Genomic DNA, 11,014 nt, shown 5'->3' with positions numbered 1-11,014 from the left:
ACTCATAGAGCTTTCATAACCCGTGGTCAGTCACTCACCGAATTATAAGCCCATATGTTGCTATGACTTTAAACAATTAGACCATCATATGATTTTTGTTAAACGTAGTACACGCAATATTTTTGTGCCCCACCCCAAAATGGTCCACCCTACCCACAATCAAAAGATGTTAGTTCAGTTTTAGACGGAATGTTACATGTTTGCACAAATTGTCTATGAAAAGCAATATATAGTTCACACTACTGTACATGACCGGATAAGATAAACAACTTTGAAGTTATTGTGGCAATGCAAGTGGATCAAAAATAGAAATTCTTTTGAATATCGTTACATTCCACGGAGTCTTTGTCGACACACACGTAATTGAACTCATATGGTTGCGAGATTATGGATTATGCTACCCAGTTAAATTTCATATTAAACAGCTTTCAGCGTTGTCAAGATTGAAAGTAGATCCTCAAATCACGTTTTGAATTAAGAAAATGACAAACAAGTGCTAGCAGCTGCATTTGTGTGGGCCAATGGCTGTCCCGTCTGGAGTCTGATCTGAGTGTGAACATCTATAATCAAAATGACTGGGGTGAACTTGTAAGGAAGAACAGCTGGTCAATATATATATATATATATATATATATATATATATATATATATATATATATATATATATATATATATATATATATAACCCGACCACAGAGATTCCACTGGTGTGTGAATGGGCATAAACCGGCTTTGTTTAACTGTTAATGAGGGCGTTTTACCCAGGTGTTATTATTGTACAGAGTGCACCCTGGTGCTTCTTTTGAATCTGACAATTTACACAGAATTATCACTTTATGCAGCCAAGCCGTAAATTAGAAATAAATGTGAAGCAAGAGGTATGGCAGATATATATGAAATTAATAAAGATCAACACACCAGAAAAAATCCACTTCACGACCGGTTTCGTCCATTTTGGGGACTCATCAGGCGGATGGTAGGATTCGAACCCCGGACCACTCGACCACATGTGTGAATGCGTATAAACTGGCTTTGTATAACTGTCAATGAGGGCGTATTACCCAAGTGTTATAATTGTACAGAGTGCACCCCTGGTATTTTTTTTGAATCTGAAAATTAACACAGAATTACCAAAAAGTGTTAAACTTTATTACTATTATATATATGTATATATATACTCATTAATTTATAAGTGCACCCAATATCAGTGCTTACGGAATAAACCTTCATAGTTCGCTTCATTGAAAGCCACATATATTGGTTGAATAAACGTATAGTCCTACATTCCACAGTATACAGGTATATGTGCGTTTATTCTGGTAAACTGATTCAGTTTCGATCACAGTCATAAAGAATTTGGGGAATTAAAACTGAAACTTCCATCATTTTGTATTGTTTACTAGCTTGCGCAGTTATTAATACTGATATGGAAGACGGGACAAACAAAACGCTTAAATTATGTTTATTACAACATTCGACAGGATTTTAACTAGTTTGATCAATTGCAATTTTTTCATAGTAGTGCTTGAATCTGACGATTAATCTCGAATCGTTGGCTCATATGGAATGCATATACTTGAAGTAATACACGTAGCTTTTGATATTCAAGCCTATACAAATCAATACGAAGAATATATGTACAGGTATAGATAATGTATATCAAATATCCCAATATTCAATTGAAATATCCACATATATGTAATATTACGACAATGTCAAGTTTAAAGGAAACCTTGATAATCACAGGAAGTTCGCCATACGAGAAAGTTGAATGTAAGCATAGATGTATAGCGTTGCACCTTTCACCTTCACTATGTGCCCAATAGCATACCGTAGCGTTAACGTAACGGGCAATGGCGTCCGCAAAGGGGTGGGGCGAAGGACATTGGCTCCACCTTCCATTGGAGGGACATGCTTCATAAGGGGTATTTTTGCATTTAGCCGAGGAGAAGTAGGCCATCACTAAATGTGAAAACCGACCACCCCCCCACTCTTCAAATTCACATCACTAAGTAAATGTAGACTTGACGTCTGATATTTTAAGTTTGTCTGGGAGAGGGGCCCCAGCTACATGGGAGTCGGCTTTAATGACCACAGAGCAAGACTCCGTCCTTTATAAATCTTTGCTTTCAACGTGGCCTTCACATAACGGCCCCTATACCACAGGTATGTGGGGTGAAATCCTGTGCACGCGACTGTCACAGTATAAAGAGTTGAGGTTACTTATTGCCTTCTCCTCTGCCAATGATGGTGAATCGACAACGTCGTTAATGGAAGAATAAGCAACATTGAGACCGAATTTGATATGCATGGGAAAACTTGACAGAACCGATGGAAATGTTGCAAATTTGGTGACTTTTATGACGCCGTCTAAACTGGCCATTTTCGAAAGCCAAAACACTTTATACGTGCAAAGTCATTAACATTACCACTGTAGTTTCGGTTTGCAGTGGTGTGCGAAACTTAGATATGAGAGGGCGATGATACGGAATATGCAAAATGGAATTTCAGCAGCGGGTTTTTAAGATCATTTAACCCTTCTGACGGTCTTCAAATGTTTCTCTGTAGTTGCCACAGACATGGACAATGATACACATCATCACATAATTTACATCTGTAAGATGTCAATTCTAACTATATATAAATATCATTTCAATCCATAACCTCTACGACAAACTGGCACAATGTTTTGTTTTTTTGTTCAGCATTAGTTTCTACAAACCCGCATCCAGCTTAATCAGCCGGCATGTCTCACGTGACAGATAGAACACACAAATTAAACATGATTTGCAGCTGTATATACCTGTAATAATTATGCGATATACATGCACGCTGTTAATACAGTATAATACCAAATACCCTACATATAGGCCTATGCTAGTTGTAATCTAAACAATATCTGTACAGTTTAATATACAGGCATACTTGGTGCATTGTGCATGTAGCCAATCACCGCTTCAACAGCTGTCGTTCTATATAATATCGTGAAAGAAATTAATACATTGAAACAGACGAGTATTGTTTAGTTTGTAAATTTTATTGATGCTGCATCCATCATTTGCACAATATTTTCAGACACAAATTTCTGAGTGTGCTCGATATTAACAAACTGTGTGTGTGTTGTACGACATAAATAAGCCACAGATTGATGCTGTAATTATAGTAAGATGGAGTAACCGAACCGGTCAGAGCAAGAATAAAATAAGGTAAGTGATCTAAACTTTAGCTGTATCTACCATTTAGTTAAAATAGAACTTATAGTATTACTAAATGACCGGAAGCGTAATTCAATGTTACGGAACAACTTTATTTATTTATTGCGTAAGTGTAAATGTCATGTGATAGCAACTGCATACATAATTGTAAACTCCCATTACCAAATTGATGCAAGACATTAAATAACACCAACATAAACAACAACAACAACGATAGAAAAAAAAGATAACCAAAAAAAGAAGTGAAACACAATTTTGTTGGTAAATTTGCTAGACTTCTTTTATATGGCACGAGAATTGCTTTTAAAGTTTGAAAAATATCTCCTAGCAAGTTATACAATTACGTGCAAACAAGTAATTAATTATCAACAATGTATTTAAGAACAAAAATGTGATGGAAGAACTAAAATGCAATGGTGATGTAGTTTAACATCTGACCCTCCCCCTCCCCATCCCCCTCTCCCCTCCCCCCCAAAATTACTTGATTTCTCATTTACAGATAATGAAATTACGATGCATTGGATACTCCTTCAGATGCGAAGATGTTCTATTCTATGTGTTTATGTTTCAACTATTCATGGGTATATATACGTTAGTTTTACTCCGGAGGAGCATACTTCGAACACATGGTAAGCATAATTCAGACAGGGTTATAATTCAGGCACATACAATAAATGTCCCGTTCAGATTACTATATCGCTATGTTAACAGTTGGTTGAATGTAACTTGACGGCATCGCATACTGCAGCATTTAATAATGAAAAATAACGCGATGAAGGTAATTATAATTTAAAGAACAGCTGAATGAGAAGTGAGCATGGGGGGGGGGGTGATAGGGAGGGGGTCTGACACAAAATGCTTGGGGTTTCATTCTTGCTCATTCGTGAAGTTTCACGAAAATTACTAGACATATGCAGTCACTTATCATTTCATTTCGTTTTTTATCTGAAATCCTCATTATTGAATATTCTTACCTCACCTTGTACTCATATTGTAACTAAAGATCACGCCAAGCTTTGATACAACCCAGAAAGCAGCAGGGAAGATCAATTTTAAATAAATCAATTATGGGAAATTGCCTGGGAAATGTTGGACGATGGAAAGAGCAAAGATATTCATGATAAGAACGGGGTTCCAACCAGTGACCTCTGGTTTTAAAAGTGTTATAGAAATTGACAATTAACTGATAGCGGGGTTTTAGAACGGTTTCCAACATATTAATTTAATTAATATAATTAATTTTAATAAACCACTACACTCGTTTATTGTCATATTCTATGTAACTTTACCCACTAAAAGGGAAAACGTGCATGCCCAAGATAAACCACACATGTTCGAAATGTGTCATGCAACGTATCATTCGAAAATTATTTGGTGCACGAACATAAAAATACGCTAGATACTATATACCAAGGACTTGACATAAACCGACCATACGAAGAGCCATGAACACGCATCAAACAGCTTCAAGTATAGAATTGCTTCACACAAACGGCGCTATCTATTAAATCCATTTCATTTTACCTTCACCGATTTGTTAATAACCTATATCTGTATTACGCTTCAAAATACGATTCTTTCACTAAGAGGAATAATGTGCATCTGCTTACGAAACATATGTTGCGCAACATACGTTGCGCAACATGTCACACATTGTGCATTTACTCTGTCCTTGCTTTGTGCACATGTGCTATTGACTGTTCTTCCCATCGGCGTGTATATGTTTCAATGGTTCTTGCATTACACAATACAATTGAAACCGTGTTTGGAAGTGTTTGCGATGTCGTGATGTTAACTGCATGAATACTCTGAACCTCCATTTGATGGACAGTGTCGTGCTTCAGTTCTATATATGTTGGCAGGACGCGGACGAAGGGAGGGGGGGGGGGGGGGTAGCGAAATGGGCGCAAACGGGAGATGAAGATTCAGAAAAAGCTGATTGATGGTCCAACTTGTCTGCTTATGATGCAGAGGAAATATATACAGAAAGGAACCATTTTAGATCCCGAACCTCTGAAATTACCCAGAGAGCAGTGTATACTATACCAAAATATGTTACGTAACAGTCTTTGAATCAAGCTCTATTGTAATTGACGCCTTAAACTGAGTAGAAAGTATAGTCCCTATCAGTATCTTTATAGGTTTCTGGTTTCTATTCCGTAGGAACAAAACAGTCCATATGTGATGTCTATGACATCATACGAGATACTGGGCATTTCATGATAACACATCTGTGACTTGTTAAGTGCGTTTTGTCTTGTCACGGTGATCGCAATAATTCTTATAATACTTCCTGCCACATTGGTAGACAATTTGTCGGAAAGACACATACACACAAACAGAAATGAACAGGAAAGCGCTAAATGATTTCGTTAGTCATAATAATAATTATTATTTCTTTTACAAGTTTCCAAAGGGGTGACTCGTTTTGACGAGGCTAAACTTTATCCACTACGAGAAGAGACAGAACAACATGCCAGAAAACTGTTTGCAGAAATTTCACAAAAAGGTCGGTCATTTTATAACAAATCGGGGACTTTTGTTTTGCTGCAGCCGATTATGCATGTTGTAGATATTAATTACCGTCAAAACTCAAAAAAAAAAATTAGCGTAAAGTTTTACACTGGAGCCCGGTGAAGGCTGAGGGAGGGGAGGAGGTGGAGGGGGTCTGTAATGTCAGAGACGGCTAGAATATTTATAATCGGCACATGGCAAAAGCAAAAGAGAATTTGTTTTAGTCTGCTTTGTCTACACAGTTTTTACGTCACACTGTTTTGGACAACCCACAATATTGAACAAATGAAACAGAGTTGTCCCCCTGACTGATTCCGTGATAGTCTTCTTTGTTATTTTCTCAAGGTTAAGAAAGTATCCTACATGAAATGACATGAAATATTTGTTTTACATAGTATAAATATATGTGCAACCTGTCTTCCTTTCCAATTGCAGGTTTTATCCTGCCGACGTGCACAAAATTCCAGCCCAAGGGTAAATTATTACCAATAATATGATATGATAGCCTATAAGGGCAGTCACAAGACTGCAGTCCTTATTTCATATAGTTTTCTTTTCATGAGAGTTGGCAGAGATCATAAAAAGGAAAGGGCCTTTATTTAATGCCTATATCTCTGTCTATTACGTTCTACTGTATCTTTTAAAATAATTATTATTATTAGGAAAGCAAATACAACAAACTTTAGAACTTCTTTATAGGAAGGATATAGAGATGTAAGGTTGCCAAATTAATGTTCTAAAGGATAATAATAGTACATTTAATACAAAAACTTGCAGGTTTAAATTTGTCGATGGTGACGCTGGCTCCATTATTCTTGACTACTGATGCGGCTCATTTTTCAGTTAGGGAAGTATAATACCATACTGTATATGTAGGTAATATTGGTATAATGTTTTTATAATTAGAGCGTTTGTTCTCTCCTGTATTTCAATTCTATTATTATATATTATATTATATTGTTTGTGATTCTGCAATATGTAGACCTCAGTTTCCTAACATAATTTTTGTTTCAATTCCTTCTTTCTGCAGGCAATACTTGTAACACATTCCAAGAGTCTTTTTCCCAGATATCTTTCAATACTACTACACTTCGTTCAATTCATTCTGAATTATTTGGATCCTGTTTGGAAATGGTCAAGCGGCTTTTTGAAAGAAGTCACGAGTTCGAAACAGCAATGCCAGGCTTGATGATGTTTTCACCTTCCAACATGAAGAAGTCACCTTTCGTTAACTTAGGAGATTTTATCTTTACTGCCCAAAGACAATGGATACCTACTACATGTGAGAACGCAACAAAGGTATAACGAATAAAATGAAGCTCTTAAATACAGCCTGCATCACAAGGTTTTGCGTTCTTTTTTAATAAGATATTACCATTTAATGACTTGTACTTAATGTTACATCATACAAGTGAAAAATTCCTTTGCATCACAGTACCTGTATAGAAACGGGTATACAGTAACCACATTCATCATTGCAAAGAAAGTCGATAAATGAAAACAACTGGGCTATAATATAATACGTTTTTAATGTTAAACTTTCCAGGTTGCTGTTATCATCATAGACAAAAACTGGTCTGATGAACGGTGGAAATACTTAATCCTCCAAAACCTTATCATACAACTACAACGACATTCCATCCACTTTGGAATATTTATGACACAGAGCCGAGAGATAACATTGGTGATACTACGAATATTCATTATATATATACAATATAAACACTATATAGTATATATATAGTATGTGTATATATATATATATATACTATATATAGTTTATATATATATATAAATATATATATATATAAATATATATATATATATATATAAATATATATATATATATATATATATATATATATATATATATATATATATATATATATATATATATATATATATATATATACCCAAAATAAACATGATAGAGAGCATAAATAACCTATGGTAATAATAAATATATAAAATGAAACAAACTATGAAATTCTATTTGAGCTGACGTCATAATCATATGATTCTATAACAATCAAAGTGGATTAAGCCTTAGTGAACACCGGCATGTGAGGGAGGGGAGGAGGGATTATAATTAATTGACTGAATCAATGAATGTAGGCATAAATTAATTTTAGTACTGTATTATAGGCCGTTAGAAACCGATGCTATCAGTCCAGTTGCTATTTCTTTTACCATACGTTTATTGATTGAGAAAGGACTCTTTAAACTCGGAGACGAACCATTCAATCACGCATGACGTCAGCTACTCACAAATAATAGACACATATGACTAAAGCTTCAAGCAGCAACTTTTAACCGTGTAGCATGGAAAGTTGCTATTAGTGTAGATTTCATTTACGTGCGTGTTATATTCATTACGAACTTTAAAGAATGAGTTGTTTCAGTTATTTTAATTTACAAAAGAATTTAGACTGATAAAGCAGATTGTATCATTTATTTATAGCCTTTAAAGGAACAATTTCTCAAGGTAGTGTAAGCACAGAGTAGCGACAAAAACATTTGCCTGGTTCAAAGAAGAAATGCCTGACTCACATGAGCAGTATTACCCTGGTGTAAGCAATTTAACACTTGTCATGCATCTCTAATAAAATGAGCTGCACAAGTAGTGGAGGGCACCATAGCAATAGCAAGATCATACACGGTATATCTTTCATGTTCTGTCTTTCATGTTCATGTTCATGGACATGTTCATGTTCATGTTCTGTGTTTTCATGTTCTTTCCTTTAATGTTCTGTCCTTTCATGTTGTGTCTCTTCACGCTATTAGGTAGATTCAACGGGAACGCCGACGAATACCACTGATCGTTTTCTCCAGTCGTTTTCTGGTTGGGACCAATTCTTATTCATTTTATTTACGAAGAAGGAAGTCTCGTGTAATATAAGCACAATTCATACGGGTAGCCTCACTCATAACAGGTTTGTAACATTGGCAGCAAGCATATCCCTGATGCAGGGATATATACCGTAGGCTATCACTGTCTAGATGTGAATATGATTAAAGTGGGAACATCAGAGTGATGCTTTATATGTAAATAGGCTTTGCTTAATGTTTGCGAATATAAAGATAAAACAGGGGAGTGGAAACAAATGCTAATAAGCGGCATTGTTTGGCAAGGGTATAGTGTGGGGTGGGGTAAAGTAGGGTAGGATGGGAGTGATTTACTTATGTATAGAAAGATTAATAGAACCATGGAGTAGATTCGGTAGGTGCATTGGAATGCTTATAGTTTTTATATATATATTTGAGAATTTTGAGAAAATACTTGTAATTGAGCTTATGTACGGAATTGAAATAGGCTTCGCTGTTTACGTAAGTTAAAATGTTACTATAACTAACGGCCTACATTGTTATGGGATTTTAGTCTTTCGCTGCCATGAAACTTACGTCTTAATAAACTATGATTTCGCTTCCAAATGACATCTTCGTTGTTCAAGATACAGAATTCTAGCAGACGGGTTCAATTGTCATATGGGTATCTCTGAGTACACGAGCCCGAATTGTACAGGTTTATGAGCGGTTTATACGATACTTACATTGTTAATTTTCGAAAGATCGATATCACATCGAAACCTGGGGGTATTTCTTTGTTAGTCAAAGAATTTTTCGGGTGAAAACCCGCCAGCTTCCCTACAATTATTGGTGCATGCATATCACCACGCTACCGTTTATTCCTTCATATAGACATATGGTTCGTTCCTTTGTAAATCCGTTTGTTGTTGTTTAGACAGACTGTACCCTCTCACATTGGTTCAAACAGGGAGGTGTTAGATATCACAATATGGTATAAATGGTTATTCATCTTGTTTCGCTTCAAACACAAGTATATATGGAGTTGTTATTTTACAACAAAAGAAAACTGACCAAGGACGTCTGCTGCTGCGGGTAGTTCGCGATGGATCAATGCCAATCAATAATTTGAGCATGTTCTTAAATTTAGTGTACTTAATCCGATATGGCATAATTGATCCGATATGGCATAATTGATTTTCAAATTATTGCTGCATTACATATAATTAAATATGTATTTCCCTCAAAAGCCTGTGATTTTCTGTGTTACTCACTCAGATTTTTAATTTTAACTAAGTTACCATTTTCTTCTACAGTTCTTTTAAGGTCGACAGTCAAGAAACAGAAAATTTAGCAGCGAGTCGTCAATTTCTGTTTACAACTCTACGTTCTTTCACCAAAGCTTCAATGAGAAAACCACGAGGCAGGTTAAAGAAAGTTTGGAGGTTGTCAAATCTAAACCATGATAACGATAACCACAGAACAGTTGCAGTAGCAGAATCATGGCCAGTTCCAGTGCAGTAACAGGAATGCAAAACGATAATTACGCCACTTCGTGCCTGACGTCATCACCTCATAATGTATATATGATCACGGCTTTCTCTTCCATTAATTATACTGTAGTCGTAAAAGAAGCAAAGTGCACGGGACTGGTGCATAATTCGTCATTCATTTGTGCAATGCTAATTATTCAGTTCCTAAAAAAGAGAAGTCAATATTCTGTATTTTGTAAGATTTTTTTAAGAAGATTGCGTTTCTTTAACATTTTAAAGTATAATCCAAGTATCACGCTTTAATATTTCACATTATTTTTTTTCGGTTGGAGGGAGGGAGAGGGAGGATATTGGCGTTACTTCTCACATTAATGTTTCGATACATATTTCGGTTATTTGATTCGGAAAGAAAAGAGACAGGCCCTCAATTAGGCATCATAATTCACTGAAATGTTTGATGATGAGCTAAATCGGGCCAGTTGAAATGGCTTTTTATCAGAATGTACAGTAAGTGACAAATACTTAAATATATGTATAGATCTGAGGAAATATACTTCAATATGTGTAGTTCTAGCATTAATGTAGGTGTGGTGCAACATTATAATGTTATTAACTTCTGATTCAGAGTTATGTCTTTCAAGAGCGTCTTTCAAGAGCGGTGCATGATCGCAAAGAATAAATTAAATGGACTATGGTTTTTTATACGGATAAATTGTCAATGTGTTCATTTTGTGATCGAGCTTACAAACTGGCGCTGTTTGACAGGGGCTGTATTAACCGATTCCAGCATCGGACCCGATTCCATTTTGTCTTTTAACTTTGAATTTGTGCTCGCACTAGAGTTGGTTTGAACTCGGAAATCTTACTAGACTCGAACTTGAGACCGAGTCCAGGTGAATCCATCGATATTTCATATTTCCACCATTGTAAGATTGTCTGCTTGCTGCTACAAGACATACAAAACGTTCTTTGGCTTAAAGAAAAGTG

At 35.7% G+C, this 11,014-nt stretch overlaps 1 protein-coding gene across 1 annotated transcript; it reads left to right on the top strand.

Moving 5' to 3' along the window:
- The first annotated feature begins 2,929 nt into the window (after nucleotides 1–2,929).
- LOC139962916 (uncharacterized) lies at nucleotides 2,930–10,752 on the top strand. Its single transcript, XM_071963323.1, has 8 exons — nucleotides 2,930–3,206; nucleotides 3,715–3,844; nucleotides 5,623–5,724; nucleotides 6,165–6,203; nucleotides 6,760–7,028; nucleotides 7,276–7,413; nucleotides 8,514–8,662; nucleotides 9,851–10,752. The coding sequence occupies exons 2-8, from the start codon at nucleotides 3,718–3,720 to the stop codon at nucleotides 10,056–10,058; spliced, it is 1,032 nt and encodes a 343-aa protein (XP_071819424.1). The 5' UTR covers nucleotides 2,930–3,206; nucleotides 3,715–3,717; the 3' UTR covers nucleotides 10,059–10,752.
- Nucleotides 10,753–11,014: the final 262 nt, after the last annotated feature.

The sequence above is a fragment of the Apostichopus japonicus genome, chromosome 3 (assembly GCF_037975245.1).
Source record: "Apostichopus japonicus isolate 1M-3 chromosome 3, ASM3797524v1, whole genome shotgun sequence".
Classification (NCBI taxonomy): domain Eukaryota; kingdom Metazoa; phylum Echinodermata; class Holothuroidea; order Aspidochirotida; family Stichopodidae; genus Apostichopus; species Apostichopus japonicus.
Note: the sequence above shows the minus strand (reverse complement) of the source record. Positions and strands in the feature narration are given on the sequence as shown.

Excerpts from the sequence above, each read along its gene's own strand:
- LOC139962916 (XM_071963323.1), top strand. The coding sequence starts at position 3,718 with ATGAAATTACGATGCATTGGATACTCCTTCAGATGCGAAGATGTTCTA. Across the intron at positions 7,414-8,513 it reads AGAGCCGAGAGATAACATTG|GTAGATTCAACGGGAACGCC; the intron begins GTGATACTACGA and ends TCACGCTATTAG. Across the intron at positions 8,663-9,850 it reads GGTAGCCTCACTCATAACAG|TTCTTTTAAGGTCGACAGTC; the intron begins GTTTGTAACATT and ends TTTCTTCTACAG.